At 47.4% G+C, this 20,503-nt stretch overlaps 1 protein-coding gene and 1 long non-coding RNA gene across 4 annotated transcripts in view; one reads left to right on the top strand and one right to left on the bottom strand.

The window, feature by feature from the left end:
* The window catches only part of SH3GL3 (SH3 domain containing GRB2 like 3, endophilin A3), a 127,104-nt gene extending 113,674 nt beyond the window's left edge, over nucleotides 1-13,430 (bottom strand). Inside the window, exon 1 of the mRNA XM_039216448.1 lies at nucleotides 13,330-13,430. Coding sequence (XP_039072379.1) covers nucleotides 13,330-13,374 — 45 coding nt within the window. The 5' untranslated portion in view covers nucleotides 13,375-13,430. The remainder of the gene's footprint in view (nucleotides 1-13,329) is intronic.
* LOC120219625 overlaps nucleotides 12,985-20,503 on the top strand; it is a 114,169-nt gene continuing 106,650 nt past the window's right edge. For all 3 annotated transcript variants that reach the window (XR_005525339.1, XR_005525335.1, XR_005525338.1), the window contains exon 1: nucleotides 12,985-13,069. This is a non-coding gene — a long non-coding RNA (uncharacterized LOC120219625). The remainder of the gene's footprint in view (nucleotides 13,070-20,503) is intronic.

Raw genomic sequence — 20,503 nt, 5'->3', positions numbered from 1 at the left:
AAATATTCCTAAATAGGTCACTCCAAGCGAGACACAGGCTGCTCCTCATTTCTCACCAGCGTTTGCAGAGCCGTGTGAGGCTGCCCACTCATTTCAAAGCCTGCCTTCTGCGCTCTGCCCACTCAGAGCTGTCAAATCCGTACCATGACTTGACAGCTCTCTGCCCTTGCACCTGATCATTCCACAGCTCCCACATTATGCCAGCCAAGCTCCTCTGGAGAGCCCAGCACATGGGCCAATGCTCCGTGCAGCTCCATCCAATATGCCTTCCAGCTAAGTTTCCAGGAACATCCCCAGACAAAAAGCCAAGAGCTGTCTCGCAGAAAGCATGTTTAGCTCCTGAGCAAACACTGGCAATGGCACGGGCAACCAGGAATCACCCTTCTTCCATTCAAACCGGAGAAAAAAAGCTGACCTGCTGAGGAAACCTTCAAGCGATACATGCTGGTCGATAAGACCTTTCAGGAAAAGTTACCAACCGTTTGGCAGTAGACAAAATTAATTCAACACACAAGGTTTTCCTCTTGACCTGCACTGCTTTTTAAATGTTTTAATTGCCAATATTTTTAAAGTAGGACATTTTTATAAAATCTCAATTTTTGAACATTCCTCCCCCACGGATCAGGGGGATCTAAGCAAACCAGGGGCTGGAGTTCAATAGAAGGAGACCATTCGGGCTCCGATTCACCGTCCTCACCAATGAACGTCAGCAGTTACTGAGCACGTAGTGTGTGCTGGGCACGGTTTAAAAGATTTAGGATTCCAAAAGGGATAAACAGGACAAGAAATTAACAGACAGTTATATCTGCTAAGGAGGGATTTTAACTGGGGAACACAGACCACTTCTGTTTTAGGGAAGATGGGACAGATCTACTTTTTCCTATTCCTTCCACTAAATGCAACTAAAAAGCCTGGACACTATATATAATATAAACATAAGAAGACCCTAAAAGATGGAGAGAAGAAGGTATACTAGCCAGGAAGCTCAGGACCCGAGAAATGACACAGGAGTGAGTCCCTTGAGTTTTCTTTTTTCACCTTATACGCAAGATTTGGAGCTGAGCCAGCAACCCAGAACTGCTCACAGGCGCAGGAGGGAAAAAAAGCCCCAGTAAAGACTCACTCTCTCTAGTCAAAGGACCAGGCAAGGAGCAGTCTAGCAGCACAGGAAATGTTTGGATAAAACCCATTCTCCTCCAGCTCTGCGCCGAGCACGACAGAAAGGACCACGGCCCCGCCAACATGCACCCCAGGAAAGCAGGAGTGGGAAGCCGCCACCTTTGCCAGGCGGGAATGAGGTGACCAAACCCTCACCTTATCCTGGACTCTGGGGTCGTGCCGGACAAGACCGAGTAGGGAGTTGGGACGTTCATCCCCGCCAGGGAGTAGCAGCTCCCACCTTGCTCTCACCTTTGGTGTCAGTGGAGGCTATGAAGGGAGCCCCCACTTCCCCAAGGGGTAATGAGGTGCCCCACCCCTCCCTGCTGGGAGGCTCAGCCGTGAGCTAGAACTTTCGCTGCCGCCCAGGGGGAACGAGGCCGTCTACTCCACGGCGTTAGCTGCGGCCAGGACACACCCTACCTGTCCAGCCGGGGAGGCACCGGTGAGGGCCCCGTGGGAGCCCGAACTCCCACTCCTGCTCAACAGGAAGGAGGAGCCTCACTCTGAGCATCAAGGGTTTGAGTGGGGAAGCAGGGCGTCCATCCCCGCTTGGAAGTCACAAGGCAGTGCCGCCATCTTCCCCTGCCGGAGAGGTGGGAAAGCAAGCCAGTAAAAACAGACAATTTAAATACGACCGAGTTGCATAAAATACTTAAAATGTGCAGGCTTCAATGTAAAAAGTCACCATTGTGCCAAGAACCAGGAAGATTTCAAACTGAATGAGAAAAGACAATCAACAGATGTCACCACCAAGATGACACAACAACTAAAATTACGTGAGAAAGGTTTTAAAAGAGCCAGCAAGCAATTATGACAGTACTAGAAACTAATGAAAAACCAGAAAGTCTCAGCAAAGAAATGGAAAGTTTCAGCAGGGGCGCCTGGGTGGCTCAGTCAGGTAAGCGTCCAGCTAGATTTTGGCTCAGGTCATGATCTTGCAATTTCATGAGTTCGAACCTCGTATCGGGCTCTGTGCCAGCAGCACAGAGCCTGCTTGAGATTCTCTGTCTCTCCCTCTCTACCTGCCCCCCCCCCGACTCACGCTGTCTCTGTCTCTCTGAAAATAAATAAGGTTTTAGCAAAGAAACAGACAATATAAAGAACAAAACAGAAATTGTAGAACTGAAAAAAAACAATAACTAAAATAAAAAGATTCAGCCTTCAACTCAACCACGGAGTGCAGGGGAAGATGATCAACAACAAAACAAAACAAAACAAACAAACAAAAAATATACACACTAGAGGAAATAAGGGCTGAAAATCTCCAGATTGAAGTTGAAATTCTACAGACTGAAGAAGCTAACCGAGCCCCAAGCAGGATGAAGCAAGAGAAACCCACTCTATAACACAACATGGTCAAACTTCTAGAAAACCAAAGACAAAGAATTCTAAAAGCAATGAGAAAGAAATGACACCTAATGTATAGAAGGGAAAAAAAAAACCTTCAAATCATAGATTTCTCATCAAAAATCACGGAGGCCAGAAGAAAGTAGCATAATTTTTGATGCCGAATAAAAAGTGCTGCCATAAGGAATCCTATAACCAGAGGAATATCCTTCAGGAATGAAGGAGAAATCAGGACATTCTCAGATGAATAAAAACACAGAGAATGTGTTGTCAGCAGGCCTAGCCTAAAAGAATGGCTACAGGAATTTCCTGAAACAGAAAGGAAATGATAAAAGTCACCCCGGAACATCAGGAAGGAGGGAAGAACACAGTAAGCAAAAATACGGGTAATTTTAATAGATTCCTCCTCTTGAGTTTTCCAAATTACACTTGATGATTAAAGCAAGACGATCACTACATCACAACAATTAAATCATAATCACAGGACACTGTCTGATGTGCTTCCAAATACACACAGGAAACAGTCAACAGAGAGGAAACATCTAACACCATTAATATTACAAATGGAGAAGAATAATGTCTACATTTCACTAAAACTGGTAAAATGATGACACCAGTAGACTGGTGATAAATTATGTACCTAGAATATGATACCCGGAGCAACCACTCAGAGCAGCCACCGAGAAACACTCAAAAACACTATAAAGTTGACTCTTGAACAACATGGGTTTGAACGGCAAGGGTTCTACTTATATGCAGATTTTTTTTAAGGGTTGGCAGCAAAAGCCACAGAACGTTTACTTACAACTATCTACCCCGCTCTCCATGGGACCCAAGCGAAGAGACTGTGCTGAGGTCCGTCCTGCTGCCCTAGGTGTCGGGGGGCCTGGTGGAGGCCGTCAGCACCTCCCTCATGGGTCTAGAACCGGGCATGGCTACAGGTCCCCTGGTGTGCTGAGGGGGTGACTGGGTCCAGAGGGCTCCCTAGCCCTCCCGCCACCGGAGTCCTTTGCACACTTGGGCGCCAGGGCTGTGCCAGGGCAGCCGCAGACCTCAGCCCCTCCCCATCAGGTGCGGATCCCACCAGCTGAGCGATCCTCCCCTGGAGACCTCCAGGCAGATGGTGCTACTGTATGACACCCCCAGGCCCGCGATGCTGCTCAGGGGCCACCCAGGAGCTGCGACCGCTGAGCTAAGGCCACAAAGCTGTGGAAGACCAGCACCCTGGGCTACACCCGCCACCTGTCCCCCCCCCTTCCCTCCCAACACACACTTTTTTTTCAGTGAGTACAAATACTGTACTAAAAACGCATTTTCTCTTCTACATGATTTTCTTAATAAAGTTTTTCTTTTCTCTAGCTTATTTATTGTGAAACCACAGCATATAATACATTTAACGTACAAATTCTATGTTAATCAACTTATGTGATTGGTAGGGCTTCTGGTCAACAGCAAGCTATTAGTAATTAAGTTTTATGGGAGTCAAAACCTATATGTGGGTTTTCAACTGTGAGGATACCCCAGCCCCAGTATTTTTCCAGGGTCAACTGTATAGAAATCAAACTGAAATTCTAAAAATCTTCAATTAACACACTGGAAGGTGTGGGGGGCGGGGGGGGGGAGGCAGACAAGAAATGAAAGAACAAAAAACAAAACAATTAAATGGTATCCTTCAGCCCTAACATATAAATAATTACATTAAATGTAAATGGTCTAAATACACCAACTTAAAAGACAGACTGGAAGACAGGATTAAAAAGCATGGCCCCGCTACAGATTCTGTGTCTCCCTCTCTCTCTGCCCCTCCCCTGCTCGCACTTTGGCTCTCTCTCTCTCAAAAATAAACAAATATTAAAAATAAAAAAGCATGGCCTAACCATATGGGTTTCTGCAAGAAATTTACTTCAAATATTACAGTATAGGCAGGTTGAAAGTAAAAGGATAAAAATATTTGTATCCTGCAAACATTAACCAAAAGAAAACAGAATTGGCTACATTAATATCAGATAAAAGAAACTGCTGGGCAAATAATATTACCAGAGGTAGAGGGGGACATTTTATTTTGATAATAAATTTATTTTTTTTAATATTTTTATTTATTTCTAGGATAGAGAGAGACAGCGTGAGCAGGGGAGGGTCAGAGAGAGAGGGAGACACAGACTCTGAAATAGGCTCCAGGCTCTGAGCTGGCAGTCAGCACAGAGCCCGACGTGGGGCTCGAACCCACAAACCACGAGATCATGACCTAAGCGAAAGTCGGACGCTTAACCGACTAAGCCACCCAGGCGCCCCTATTGTGATAATAAATTTAAAAGGGTAAATCCAACCAGAAGACACAGCAACCCTCAATGTGTATATACCAAATAGTAGAGATGCAAATTCTACAAAGAAAAACTGATAGCAGCGAAAGAGAAAAAAGACAGCTCTACAGTTCTATATATAGAGACTTCTCCCAACAATTAATAGAACTTGAAAGGAAATCAGTGAGGGTATAGAAGAATTCAGCACTACTGACCAGAGGGATCTAATCAACATTTACAGACTACTTCACCCAACAATAGCAATACATGTCATTTTCAAGTACCCACAGGACATATACGAAGATAGACCATATCCTGAGCCTGAAGATAAACCTCAACAAATTTTTAAAAGTTGAAATCCCAGAGTGCATTCTCTAATGACAATGGAATCAAACCAGGAATCAATAACAGGAATAGAACAGGGAAATGACAAGCACTTAGAAACTAAAAAGCACAATTCGAAATAATCACGGGATTGAAGGGAAGGTCTCAGGGGAAATCAAAAAGTACACTGAACGAGGGCACCTGGATGGCTCATTCAGTTAAGTGTCCAACTCCTTGATTTCAGCTCAGGTCATGATCTCGGGGTTCGGTGAGTTCGAGCCCCGTGTCAGACTCTGTGCGATCAGCCTGGGATTCTCTCTCTCTCTCTCCTTCTCTCTCTGGCCCTCCCCCACTTGCTCTCTCTCTCTCTCTCTCTCAAAAGAAATAAAAAATAGCTTAAAGTATGCTTAAGATTGAATGAAAATAAAAATACAACACAACAAAGTTAGTGAGACACAGCTAACGCAGTGCCGAGAGGGAACGACGTAGCGCCAATGCGTACATTAGAAAAGAGGAAAAATCTCAAGATCATTGATCTGATTTCCCTGGAGAACACAGAAAAATAAAATAAATAACAAAAATGACCAAAGCAAACAGAGGAAGGAAATGAAAGTCAAAATTAATGAAATGGAAAACAGCAAAACAACAGAGAAAAAATGAAGACCTGGTTTTCTGAAAAGATCAAAAAAACTGACAAACCTCTGGTAAGACTGACAAAGAAAAAGAGAAAAGACGCTTATTACCAATATATAGGAATGAAAGGGGGGACATTACTACGGACCCTGCAGACATCAAAATTATAATACTGGAGGGGCACCCGGGTGGTTCTGTAGGTTAGACCTCTGACTCGGGCACAGGTCGTGATCTCACAGTTCCTCAGTTCAAGACCCACGTCGGGCTCTGTGCTGACAGCTCAGAGCCTGGAACCTGCTTCTGATTCTGTGTCTCCCTCCACTACTTGTGCTCTCTCTCTCTCAAAAATAAACATTAAAAAAATTATAATGCAAGAACACTGACTCTCCACACATAAAATTGATAACCTAAATAAAACAGACCAATTCCTTGAAAAACACAAACTAATAAAAAACCCCAAACAAGAAACTTCTAATCCCAGTTTCAACAGAAAATTCTACTAAACATCTAAAAAAACATTAATGCTGATTCTACAAAGTCTCCTCCAGAAAACAGAATAGGAGAGAATACTTCCCAATTCAGTAACTTTATTAAGCCAGTACTACCTGATACAAAACTACACAGACAGGGGTGCCTGGCTGGCTCAGTAGAGCGTGCAACTCTTGATCTCAGGGTCATGGGTTCAAGCCCCACCTTGGGCATAGAGCCTACTTAATTAAAAGAAAAATTTACATACACAGTGACAAAAAACACCAAAATACCAATTATCCCTCACGAATACAGACCCAAAAATTCCATGACAAAATAGGAGCAAATAAATTCTTCTATTCCTCTAAATTTTTTCTATATATTAAAAAGAAATATATACAATGACCGGGTGCATTGTATTCCAAGGATGCAGACTTGGTTCAATTTTCAAAACTCAATTAATGTGATCCAGTTTACAGTATTATGCTGAGATAAAACCCAATCCCAAAAGGTTACAGACCACACGGTTGGTTCCAGATATGTCTCACCTCCAAAATGACAACATTAAAGAAAGAAGAACAAATTAATGGCTGCCAGGAGTTAAAGGCAGGGAGGGGGTGAGATCAGGAAGGAAGTAGGAATGGCCATCATCTTCATGGTGTCGGATCTGTTCCTTATCCTGACTGTATCAGTGCAAAGAGCTTGGTTGTAGTACTGTGCTACAGTTTTGCAAAATGTTACCATAGGAGGAAACAAACCGTGTAAAAGGTACAGGGATCTGTATTATTTCTCACGACTGCTTATGAATATGTAACCATCTCAAAAGAAAACATCGAGAAATAAACGGGATTATAAAGAAAACCGAGAATACTGAATACAACTATCAAAATATTAAAATATTCGTAATGTGCGTTTTTTTTTAAAACCCAGGTAACATGATAGGAAAGGCATTTATCTATCTGAATCAGGTGGTCAGGGAAGACTTCTCTGATGAGACAGACCTACAATCTGTGCCGTGATCTCAATGACAAGAAGATACCTTGCAAAGATCAAAAGGAAAGGGTTCCCCAGGCTGAGGGAACAGCTACCATCGAAGGACCAAGATCAGAAGAGCTCAGCACATTAAGGGAATGGAGAGGTCAGTGTGTCTGATCATTAGCACGAGAGGGAAGGGGGGCGGGGGGGGCAAGTGATATGTGGTTTCACAGGCCAGAGGAGGAAGTCTGGGTTTTATTCTAAATGCAACTGGAAGCCACTGAAGGACTGAAGACTTGCAAGCAGCAGAATGATACAGTGTGACATACGACTTAAAAAGAGCGTCCTGACCATGCAGGTAAACGGACCGACCGCAGCCCACAGGGACCGAGGTCTGGGAGCTGGGTGGGAGGCCCCAGCGGGAGGAGGCTGGAGGCCAGGGCCAGGGCCAGGAGGAGGGTGGCAGCAGAGATGAGAGAAAGATGAGTGGATTAGGGTATATTCTGAACAGAGAACCAAGAGGAAGGACTTTCTGATGAACTTTCTTTCCAATGAGGGAAAGAAAAAATAATCGAACATGGCTCTTGGTCTGCCCTTTGTTCTACTTGAGCAGCTGAGCACACGCGGGGGTGGTTTACTGAGAGAGACCAGCAGCAGAAGAACAAGCTAGGGTGGAGAAAATTAATTAAGTTCACGTCTGGATATCTTAAGCTTCAGAGCCTTTTAAATATGCAAGGGGAGCGGTGATGTAGATGGTGGGCCGCGTGGGTTTGCCAGGAGTCTGTATTCAGGAGCATCCGGACTGGACACAATTTACAGAGCGACCAACATATAGATGGTCTGTATGTGCGTGGGGCCGGATAAGACACGTCGGCGGTGTGGAGGCTGAGAAAAGAAGGGGTGCCCCAGCCGGAGCCCTGGGACCCTCCGGGATGTCCAGAGGGGGTGAGAACAGCAGTACAGCCTGGAGGATGAGGTTGGAGGAGAACCATCCGGCCGGAAAGAGCAACAGCTTCTGCGTGGACGGCTGCTCTGAGCAGGCAAGGAGAGCACTTGGTGGCATCAGTGGCGGAGGGAGATGCATCCAGTGCCAGGGGCAAGTCACTACCATCCGACGGATTAGAAAGAAAGCCAGAAGGAACAACACGGGGCTCAGGAAGGTCACTGCCGCGGGTGCGGTGATAAAAACATGTGGGGGTGACTCTGGGCATTGCACGGATGGCGTTTCACAGGAGTTGAATAGTTAGAATTGCAATAATACCTCCCTAATCCCACCAGAGTGCTCCCCCAGAGCCCTCCCCCAACTCAACAGTTTTCTGGGTTTCTACTGAAAAGCAAAACCCCACTGTCCACATTTTGTTGATGCAGAATCTCCAGAACACAGTCGCCTATTATTTAGCCAAATACAGTGGTGTATCAGCTCTGTTTACCAGCAGTTTTATTTTCTGGGTAAAGAAAGCCAAATTCAGTTCCCCCAGATTCACAAGTTCCCCCCCAACACACGCTTAACTTTGGGAAATGTAATTTGCATTCAATTTGTTTATAAAGCTGAAAAGTCAATCTGAAAAAAAATAGCCAGCCAAAAAATCCACACTTCCAAATACGTTTTTAAACCAAATTCCAAGTAATATCCTAAACTACATTGATTTTAGAGGGAAAAAAAAAGTCACCAGAGGTAAGACATGTTTGGATAATATTGTGTAAAAAAATCAAAGTCAATTTGCTTGGATATCTATTCTAGCACCCTGACTTCAAAACAAAACTACAAAGATTTATAGATGAATTTATCAAGCAGTCTATGCAGAAAGGAGCAAGAATGTTTTAGCCCAATATATTTTCTGATGCATCTAAGAGAAAAAATAAATAAATCATTATGGATTTTGTAAAGTGCATTTTTATCTTTCTCTCTAACGAGACAGTGAAACAAGAGACATTCATTGCCTCCCTGGAGATTCTCATAATTTACAAAGACTATCCTTCTCTGAAGGGTTTACCCATAAATGGCCAGTATGTGCAGTTAGTTGTTAAATGAAAAACGTCTAGGCCTCTTATGACCACTTGTCATCTTTCTGGTTAATGCTTTAAAAGAGAAAGGGGGGAGTTACCCCCAAGACACTGTGTTACATCCACATTCTCTATTGTTGCTGGGTCACAGGATAAAGGTTAAAGGGCACCACCACATAAGGGCTAGGAGTAAATTCACCACCATCTAGGGTCATCACCATACAGTCAATCTGAGGAGAAAAAGAAGCAAAAGAAGAAAGATAAACTGCTCTCTCCGGGCGCCTGGGTGGCTCAGTCGGTTAAGTGTCCAACTTCGGCTCAGTCATGATCTCATGGTCTGTGAGTTCAAGCCCCACGTCGGGCTCTGTGCTGACAGCTCTGAGCCTGGAGCCTGCTTCGGATTCTGTGTCTCCCTCTCTCTCTCTGCCCCTCCCTGCCTCAAAATTAAAAAAAACAAAACAAAGAAACAAAAAACTGCTCTCTAGACCTCCTTTGGATGGGGACAAGTCTCCTGGGGGTCCAGAAAGAGAAAGAATCTGGCTATTCACACAGTGCCCGGGTCAGAGGAAGTACAGGTGTGGCCCGAGCACCCTGCACCAACAGTAACCACTGTCCAGAAAATTCCCATGAAACAAGCATAACTGATACAAATCCATCGGTGCTGACACTAATACAATGACTCTATGTCGTATTTTTATTAATCAGGCACCACATGCTTAATAGGAAACCATAAGGCCATCTCTAAGCAATTTGTATTTTTCTCTAATAACTCAATCTAAACCCCAGCCAGTAGAAGGGCAAATTAAAAAATCCTTCCAAGAAGAAAAAAGTACTTTAATTATGAACTAGGGACACTTGGGTTCTGAGTCCCAAATGCTGAAGAGAACAATTAATCATTAAATTTTGCGATCAACTGGACTTGCACTCTTGCCATTTAACTTTATTTCTCCTTCTTCTCTGTTGGTCCCCATGTGCTGCCAAAATGGTGCATAATCTCCGGGGTTTATAGTTCTTCATTCTCTGTAAAATAAGGGGGATTTTTTTCCCTTGGAGATAGGTGAGGGACCGAGAAAGAAGGATCAGTTCATCAGGAGGTTATATGTTAGTTTACTTTGCCTATTGATGAATAAAATCATCTCTATCCACCAAAGTCCTACTTCCCTTACTTGAAAAAGATCCACTCTATCATTTTTCTCTGAAATAATTTAAGTGAGTTAAGTATTTCAGAACTACATATGTATAATTTCAGAACTAAGAGGTATTTATTGAGATATAACATACCATACAACTCATCCATTAAAGTGTGCAATTCCATGGGTTCTGGAATATTTGCAGAGCTGTGCAAGCATCACTACCATCAATTTCAGAAAAGAGACATAGCTTCCAAATCTTCTAATCCAAGGTACAGACAAAACGAAGGTTTAGATGGGTTAAGTCACGTTCCCGAGGTCACAGGGCTGGTCAGTGGCAGCTGGGCCCTGGGAATTATCAAGCCACTGACAGCATCTGGGACTCCTTTCCCCTGCCCTGGGAAGGTTCTACATGAATTAAAACCTTCTGTCAAGACGCAGTCTGAGATGAACGTCTGGCATGGTCTTGCTCCACATCTTCTATTAAACCCAGTGTAATTTCTCTGCCAAGTCTGTCCCATTGCAAGATTTCTTAGAAAGACTTCTAGGGGCGCCTGGGTGGCTTAGTCGGTTAAGCATCCGACTTTCGCTTAGGCCATGATCTCGCGGTTTGTGGGTTCGAGCCCCGCGTCGCGCTCTGTGCTGCCAGCTCACAGCCTGGAGCCTGTTTCAGTCTGTGACTCCCTCTCTCTCTGACCCTCCCCTGCTCACGCTCTCTCTCTCTCCTAGAAATAAATAAAACATTAAAAAAAAATGTTAAAAAAAAAACTTCTAAAACAGATAAAAATGTATCTACTGGGCGCTTTGACCACAAAATGTGGTTTGCATAAAGCACACAGAGAATCTGTGATGCCTTTCTTTTCAGATAAATGCACAAAAGATCTCAGTTCATGCCAAAAAAAAAAAAAAAGGCTAAATTAGACCCACTCTCATTTTATTAATGGACTGATAGTGGTTAAACAAAATGACCTCCTCACTAGCATGACATTTCTCCAATGCCAATAACTTGCTAAGATTTCAACCATTTGCTCTGGCCAGTGGTCAGAAACCAACTTGAAGGACACCTGAGTAGCTCAGTCAGTTTAAGCATCTGACTCTTGATTTCAGCTCAGGTCATGATCTCATGGTTGATGAGATGGAGCCCCACATAGGGCTCTGCACTGACAGCACAGAGCCTGCTTGGAATTCTCTCTCTGCCCCTCCCTCTCTCTTTCAAAGTAAATAAATAAACTAAAAAAAAAAAAGAAAGAAAGAAAAAAGAAAATAACTAACTTGAATCACCTTAGGGCTTATGTCTGCATTATCTGAAATGGGCTTCTAGGAAGCTCATACAAAATACATGAAAATCTACGAAAAAGGAGGCCAGCTCCTTGCAAGTGCTAAGGAAGCCAGTGGAAAAAAGGCACAGCCAGCGATTACTCCGGCCCTGGCCTGACCACAGTGGCTCCCAGCCTCCCAGCCTCAAGAGCTCCCTTCACTTCTTAGCTCACAGCAGCACCTGTTGAAGGATCCTGCCCTGCCTTAAATGCCCCCCACCCCTGGGTTTCCGTCACACTCTTCTCCCTCCTGCCTTCCACCAGCTCTTTCCTTCCTGTGCTCCTCCACCCCAAAAGTTTCCTTTATTCAGTAAATATTTATTCAGTGGCCGCTGCTAAACATTGTCCCTAAATGTGGCTGTTCCCTAGAGTCTACAGTTAGCTCTTCGTGCATTTTCTGACTTCCTTGCACTTACATGTTTTAATGTTCACTTAGAGCTTAAATCCCAAAAAGTCCAGTTCCAATCTTGGCCTCATGCCCTGAGCCCCAGAGCAGGACACGCACCTGTCCCCAGGCCAGTGACATCGCAATGTCCCACAGACCCCTCAAAGGGCCCAGGGCCAGCGAGGTATATACACCAGCTCCCCAGTCACCTGGCGGCCGCGCACCCCCAGGACTCCTTACCCCCTGAATAGCACGACTGTCCACCCAGTGTCCCCGACCAGAATCTGCACGTCACCCAGTTTCTTCATGGAAGGGAGCCTGGGACTGAGGCTAGAAGGAGGGAATTATCTCATTTCAGCTGCTCGTCACTTTGTGGGAGAAGCGGGAGGAGATCTCATAAATGTGGATTCGGAATGAAATGTGTCCACCTTGGTGCTAGCCAAATTGGGGCTTGGGGGGACAGAGGGACAGAGCAGCAGACCCAGGGCTGCGGGCGGGGGACAGGTTCTACGATGTGAGGCGGGAGGAGGCTGCAATCTTGGAAATCAAATGCGCTTGTTCACACACACTCACGCACACACAGCCGTTTCGTGCCTCCCCCACCACCCCCCACTGCTTGTTTTCCTGTTTCCCTGTTCCTCCGCTCAGAGCGCCCTTCCCCCTTCGATCCCACACCCACCCTTAACCCCAATTCCTCCGCGTGCTTAATTCGCAAACGACGCGTCTCCTCCTCCGGGAAGCTTTCCCGGACGCCCCCGCCGCGCCGTCTGCCTCGCTCTGCGCGCGGAGGTGCGTCTCGCACTGTTTGTTTACGTGTCAGCCCGCGTCTCCGCGCCAGACCGCGGCTCTCCCGGGGCAGGAGCCGGGCGGGCGCCGCCAGGTCGGCGCGCAGGGGCGGCCCCGCCACGGGGAGCCCCGGAGGGCGGCGCGGTCCGCGGGGGGCCACCTCCGGGAGCGCGCGGGGCCCGGCATCGCCAGACTCGCCGCGAGGCTGCAGGACGCGCCCGGGGGACCCCCAGCCTCCAGGTAGGCGACCGACGGCGCCGGGGCCCCCGGGCCCAGAGCGGGGCGGCGGCGCCGAGCGCGGCGCGCAGGCCTCCGGACGCCCCCTCCCGCGCGCGAGCCCCTGCGGCGCGCCCCCTCTGCCCCCCGGCCCACGGAGGCTCTCCAAGGGACGCCGCGCGGGGCAGAGCGCGGGCCGGGGGGCTGCGGGGGGCGGCGGCCCCCACCGCACGTGCGCGCCCCAGCCGGGCCCCCCTCTCCCGCCCTCCCCCGCGCCTCCCTACCTGGCTGGCTTTGTGGAACTGCTTCTTGAGCCCCGCCACCGACATCGCGACTGCGCCCCGGCCGGGGGGGGGGGGGTGTCTCCGGGCTCGGCCGGGCAGCGCCGCCGCGACGCGCTGGGGCAGCGGGCGCCGGGGCCGGTCCCCGCGCGGCTGGGCTCCGCCGGGCCCGCCTCCACGGCCACGGCCACGGCCACCGCCGCTGTCACACTCGCACACACGCGCGCACGCAGATGGCAACACGGCGTGCCGGGGCCCCCGCGCCGCCCATTGGCCGAGCCGCGGCGGTATGCAAATGAGGCCGCCGGGGCCGCCCACGCCTCATTGTTGCGTGGAGACCCGGGGGCCGCGCGGCGGGGGCGCGGGGCGCGGGGGCGGGGGGCTGGCGGGGGCGGGGGGCAGGCCGGGCGGGGCCTCTCGCGCGCCACGGCCCCGCGTGCGGAGGGAAGGCTCAGCTCTCCGCGCTTTGGGGACTTGGTGCGAAGCCTGCGTTTGCTCGCGGACAACATCGCCCCCCTCAGGCGCGGTTTGGAGGGGGAGCTCCCAGGTCGGCCTTGGGGGACAGAACTGCGACCGGACGGGGACCTGCGGCAGGAAGACGGCGGCGCCGTTTCTTCTTTCCCCGCGCGGTGCCCTGGGTGCAGTCGGCCCACAGGACTCTGGCCAGCAGGGGGGGGGCGGGGGGGCAACACTTATTGGGTAATTTGCCAATAAATGTGGGGCTCGCCACTACGGAGCGCTAAGCCCACTTGTCAACTGCAAAAGGGCACCTGTCCCCAGGGAGCTGTGAACCGCGCGCTCCGTACCCTCCCCTCCCTCGGGAGCGCACCGCACGCGGGACCGCCCCCCCCTTCCGTGATTCCTACCAGTTGCGTCGTCGGTTGTGAGCGTCGTTTTGCACAGCGGAGGCCCCGCCTGCGGCCTGGAGCGTGTTGGGGGTCCTTGCGCCCGAGCTGTCCCCAGCAGGCCAGCATCTGCGCGGAGCCCTGCCGCCGAAGGTCCCCGAGGCTCCCAGCCACGCTTAACCCTAAAAGGAGAAGACGTCTCCCTCCTCCAGGCTCCGCCTAAGAGAAAGGGGCTCCTCCGCCCTGAACCCTCACCAGGTCCCATCTAGGGTGACCCCAGGACCCTTCTGGTTTACACTCGCTGTGTCCTGGCGTTCACGCTGGGCGTCCTGCGTTTCTCCAGGAAAAGTTCTTTGCCATTAGCTCCCCAGTCCCTTATCCCTGATGTCATTCCAGTGAGAATTCGTGGGTGAGGACCCCTCCCTGTGCGTGTTTCCTCGATTTCCCTTAGAAGGTGTGGACAGGAGTGAGCAGAAGCATCCCTTCTCCCGCGTGCAGGGGCATAAAGGTCTCATCCCAGGGATTGATTAGTATGACTTAGGTGAGTGCTGTAGGCTTCACTGGCCTAAGTAACAAAGCTGGATCAGAATCGCATAGCAAGATGGCCTGTCTACACAGCGGGTTGAACCCCACTCAACAGTAGATGCACCCACTGACGCAAAGGCAACGGGGGGCAGGGACTGGGGTCAGGGTCCCCATTGTCCTGGGCTTCTTCTGCCCATCTGCCCTTTCTCCATGTCCCAGAATAGTTTAACACAGATTTGAAGGAACTTACCCAAAACCAATCTGGCTCTGTGCCCTTCAGGAAGGGAGGGATTTTTTTTAAACAACTTTAAAACAACTTTTTGGCATTTCTTCCACTGCTGATAGTATATTCATTTCCTACTCCCGTTAATGTTGGTAATTTATCTCTTACTTTCATCAGATACAGAGTTGTGCATCATCTTCTCGTGTTTAAACGTTAGAATAACGCGCAGGTTTTCCTTTGTAAAAGTATTTGCGATCTTCATTTTTCAGTAACTAGACTCATGAGAGGGTTTGCCAGTTTTATCGGTCTCTTAAAATGGTTCTTGAGTTGACTCACCACTGCCATACAGTTACGTCCTCTCATTGATTTCTTTATTGTATATTGTTTTCTTCTGTTTTTGCTCAGGAGATTGAAGTTATTAGCAACAGAAAGTGGTGCTGGTTAATGTAAGCTGGGAAAGAATGCATCGGAGAAGGATACGAGGTGGCCCAGAGAAGTAGAGGGGCCTAGGGGACCGGGGAGTGAGCAGGAACGAGGAATCTCAGTGGTGTCCAGGGACAGCTCGTTGGGATGCGCTGGCTCAGCCTCTAAATGCTGGCCGTGGTGACCAGAATGAAGGCTGAGCTACTCCCTGCTGCTTTTGGGCAGGTACTGGAGATTCAGCGCCTCAGGGGGCAGCATCTGCTTGGCTCCCTCTAGGTGATACGTGTATGCAGGCTCTAGATTCCAAGATCCACAGCATGGTGGATTTTCCCAATATACCGAGCAGCTTCAGATTCTAGACAGCCAAAAACAATTCTCTGAAAAGCAGCAACACAAATGCCCACTAACCTTTCTTTGGGGAACTCATTAATCTCTTCAGTTGAACGTGTGGTTTATTTGCTTTTATTCTTTCCTGTCTTATAATCAGCCCATATAAAGCTACAGATTTTCTTCCTGCGGATGACTTTGGCTTCATACTTTGTTTTCATCATGTGATATAGTTCTGATTATTTTCTAAATACACTTGTGATGGCATCTTTAATGTCTTCTTTGGTCTAAATCTTCAGGACTATTTTCTTTTTCATCTTTTCTAAGTGGGGGAACCTGGGAGGCTCTATCAGTTAAGTGTTTGACTTCGGCTCAGGTCATGATCTCTCGGTTCCTGGGTTCGAGCCTCATGTCGGGCTCTGTGCTGACAGCTCAGAGCCTGGAGCTGCTTCACATTCTGTATTTCCCTCTCTCTCTGCCCCTCTCCCACTCACACTGTCTGTCTCTCTCTCTCTCAAAAATAAACATTTAAGAAAATTTAAATCTTTTCTAGGTGCTTTGATTTCTTTTATTCATTGTGTGTTCTAGACTCATACTATTGTCAAATAACAGATCTTAAAGGTGTTTCTTCATAGTCTATTACGTTAAATGCTATAAATGTACCGTAGAAGTTTGAAATAGTGTGTATTCTGTTTTTGTGGTACAGTTTTCTTTTTCTCCATCACAGGACAAACCTTCCACTGCAGCGCCTAGCTCAGAGGGAGATTTCAAACTGGCGTTAGCTAGAGTCACACTGGCCAGTTCAAGGCTTGGCCTTTATGTCACCTTCCAGTCCAGGGCCCACAGCTCCTCACTCTGTTTAGAACAGGAGTAGACAATCGTCTTGGGCTATTTCGCGGAGTTGCCTGCGCGGGAAGAAAGCAGAGGAGCGGTTTAAGGCGCAGATAAGCATCGCTCTAAACTGGAGAATCTCGGGGCACTCGGTGGTCTTCACGCGTCAGTGACGGGGGGGGGCCGCGGTGACAGTCGCTGGCATCCGAATGGACCGCCGTGTTCCGCACCAGTGTTCTTTCCTTCCAGTCCCTGCTTCTCACGCCCCGCCCCCTCCCCGGTGCGCAGTGCTGTGCTGGATGCTCTGACACTTGTCTCCCTCGTGCTTCGGGCAGCTTCTGAGTCGTCTTTGCAGTCTTTGCGTCTGGTCCGGTGGTGAGTGACTCCCATCTCCCTGTGTGGGTGAGAGCAGGAGAGCCCTGGGAAGGGGTGGAGGGGGAGGGAAGCATAGTGATCAATGTCAACCCCATGACATATCCCATAAGTCAAGACTTCTGGACTTACCGTTCAAATGACCCGTGTCCTGATTATTGTTTTCTTCACGTATGGAAGACGGAGGGCCGTTGTCCGCAGTCTCCGATTACCATGGTGTCTGCTGTGCCTTGTGTTTGTGAGTTTGCTTAGAACGGCTTCTGGTGCCGTGGTAGTCAGCCCCTTTCATAACTAACCGTTGTGTCTTCCTTGTGGGTTAGAATTTTATCCATAGAAGGTAACCTATTTTGTTGCATTTATGGCTTTCTGCTTCTGTCGTACTTTTATCAATTTTTGTATTACTTTTTGTTTTTATGTGTCTCGTATGTTTTCACTGGTCCAAAGTCCGTTTCCAGCTCTATTTAGATATAATCGATCTATGACATTGAGCCTCTGTAAGGTATACAATGTGGTGTTTCGGTACATGCACATATTATGAAATGCTCACCACAGTGATGTTAGTAAACACTTCCATCACCTCATATGGTTATCTTTTTTTTTTAATGGTGAGACCATTTAAGACCTACTATGGGTCCTTTGACCTTTCAGCCTGTTTCAGGCATGTGTTCTGTTTTTAATGCTTTTATTTGTTTTTGAGAGAGAGAGAACAAGTGGGGGAGGGGCAGAGAGAGAGGGAGACACAGAATCTGAAGCAGCTCCAGGCTCCGAGCTGTCAGCACAGAGCCCGACACGGGGCTCGAACCCACGAACTGTGAGATCATGACCTGAGCCAAAGTCGGACGCTCAACCGACTGAGCCTCCCAGGCGCCCCCCAGGCATATGTTCTTATAAACAATAAAATTTAATTTTGCTTCTGGGCCAAAAGAAGTCTGTGCCTTTTGTTAGAAAGATTTCAAGCATTCGCATTTATTATGAAAAGGATACATTTGATCTTGATTTTGTCATTCTGTGGCATGTTATCTGGGTTTATTTTTCCCCTTCAAATAGTTCCTTCTATCACTAGTATCCGTTTGTTTACTCAGATTTTCTTTACTTCTTCCCTTTTGCTTTTGGAAATGATACACCTAATTTTATTCAACCAGTGGTTACCACCGTTCTATAAAATATTGGAACTTACAGTCTCTGTCAACATCAACATTATGTGGAAGCCGTAGTCTGACTAGCCAGGACACATGGACTGCGTCTTCCTCGTCCCTCCTTCAGCTCAGTCCGCTCACACAGTGGCCCCAACCACCTGAGGACTCTCCAGGAAAGACTAGGGTCCAGTTCCCTTTTGGGAAACAGAACATCAGCCCATCTGAGACTGGGCTGCAAGGGGTTGGTTCTAAATCAGGGAGGCAAAGACGGGGAGCAGACAGTTTGGACAGAAATTTTGAGATAAAAGCATCGTGAGATTATGTTAAGTTCAAAATAAAAGTTTTCATAAGGATGTATATTCCATCATGTAATAACACCTAAAGAAAAATTGGAAACTACTGTAAAGTAGAAAGGAGGAATATTTACCTTTGGGATCACTGTTGAAGCAAAAGTGCTCTTAATACTTTGGCATATTTTTCTTTTTTTTAATTCTGCTTTTTTAACGTTTATATTTTATTTTTGAGAGAGAGAGAGACAGAGCATGAGCGGGGCCGGGGAGAGGCAGAGGGAAACACAGAATTTGAAGCAGATTCCAGGCTCCAAGCTGTCAGCACAGAGCCTGACACGGGGCTCGAACTCTCAAACCACAATATCATGATCTGAGCCAAAGTCAGATGCTTAACTGACTGAGCTCCTCAGGCATATTTTTCCTTGATAGTCTATTTCTTATGCAAAATGTAAACATACTGTCAACTGTGCAAACTACCTGATTTTCTTCTTTGTTCTCTTCATTACACGAGCAGTGTTTTATTTTGCAGAGTCTGCACACACATCATTTTCGTGACAGCTTAATGACCAACTGTGTAGACCTATCATTAAATTTTATTATTTTCTGTTATTACTCAATTTAAAAGTTTTTCCCCAAATTTTTCACTTATAATGCCACATGAAACATCTTTTTTCCATATTAGTATTTCTCTCTGTATTTAGGAAGACTTCCTTTAGGACGGATCCCCAGATGTAAAATTAGTGCATGAAAGATTGGAACGGTTCCAGATGGAAATTAATACGTAGTACTCCCTGATCCATGGCCATTAGAGGACAGTCTTGTGAAAACAGGGTGGGGGGAAGGGGACAAAGAAATGTGAATTCTTCTCTTCCATTTGCCTTGGACTGTATGTCGTTAAACGTGTGGCCTGATGCAAGCCCCAGACTGCACTTGTGGGCAGAACTTGGAGAGCTGAGTTCAAATCCTGATGTCTTAAACAATCCTCAGATGATAGGTTAACCATGACCTCTCTATCTCTAGTTTGCTCTCTCTTTTTCCCTAAAGAAGACGTTCATGCATCCGCCCTTCCAGAGAGCCAGAGTAATAAATGGATTACTCACGTGTGCAAGGAACAGTTTGGGGCCACTCTGCGGCGTGTGTTCAGTAGGTCACGTGTTTGGATAAACCAGACCCAGGAGCGTCCTTCCCCCAGCCCCTTCCAGATGCAGAAGGATGGTCAGAGCATAGATACTGTTTTGCTTTCCTCGTTAACTTCACGGGCCTTTTATTTTGTACATCTGGGAAAGCTATGTGCCCATCAATGAGGTAACAGAGCAGATGTGATGAATCCCACATGTCAAACATGGCAATTTGCCTTGATCTTGCAAGATCACAACTGGGGACAAATGTATAGATTTTTCTTCACTCATTGTTTTACAGAAAGCTGATGGGAAAATCAATTGATTGGTCAAGAAAAGGCCAAAGAGATCTTTTCATTTTAAAATGTAGAGGGGGGGGTGAAACCCAGAGTGTTTTCATTTATGCAAAAATGAAACTGGGTGAAGGGCACCCTCTCAACAATGAAAGCAAATATAATTAACTCGTCAATCAGTGCATATCAGAGTTCTCTACAATACACTGCTCCATTCTGGATTCTGTGCACATTCAGTTAGAATTCTGGGTCACGCAGTTATTCTAATTAGCCTTTGTTAATTACATAGATGCCATTTTCATATTCACACTTAACCCTAGAGGATTTCTTTTCCCTTCTAATAAATGCACGTTCAGTGTGTGCTGGGGTGAGGCATGGGATCCGCCACTTTTGTAAACTACTGCTGCCACCTTGTGGTGCTACGGAGAAGTGGCAGCGGTCTCTCTTAGGGACCATAACCACGGTAGACAGCGGTTCGGTGCCTGTCAGTTGCTTGTGTTTTGGAGTTGTTAGGAAGCACGCTCCCACCTCTGCAGTCAGGTCACAGCAGCTCATCTGGATGGCGTTACGTGCAGATGTGTTGCTACAGTTTGGTTGCCTTGAGATTCCAGATCACCTCTGGAACTTCAGTTCATTAGAAATGTCTAATGGGTGTTACCGGATGAAATGTCAAGTAGAGTTGTTTCAGGGCACCCGGGTGGCTCCGTCGGTTAAGCTTCCGACTCTTTTTTTTTTAATATTTTATTTATTTTTGAGAGAGAGAGAGCGTGAGCAGGGGAGGGTCAGAGAGAGAG

The sequence above is a fragment of the Hyaena hyaena genome, unplaced genomic scaffold (genome assembly GCF_003009895.1).
Source record: "Hyaena hyaena isolate Hyena2069 unplaced genomic scaffold, ASM300989v1 scaffold_13, whole genome shotgun sequence".
Taxonomy (NCBI): Eukaryota; Metazoa; Chordata; class Mammalia; order Carnivora; family Hyaenidae; genus Hyaena; species Hyaena hyaena.
This window is presented reverse-complemented; position numbering and strand designations above follow the sequence as displayed.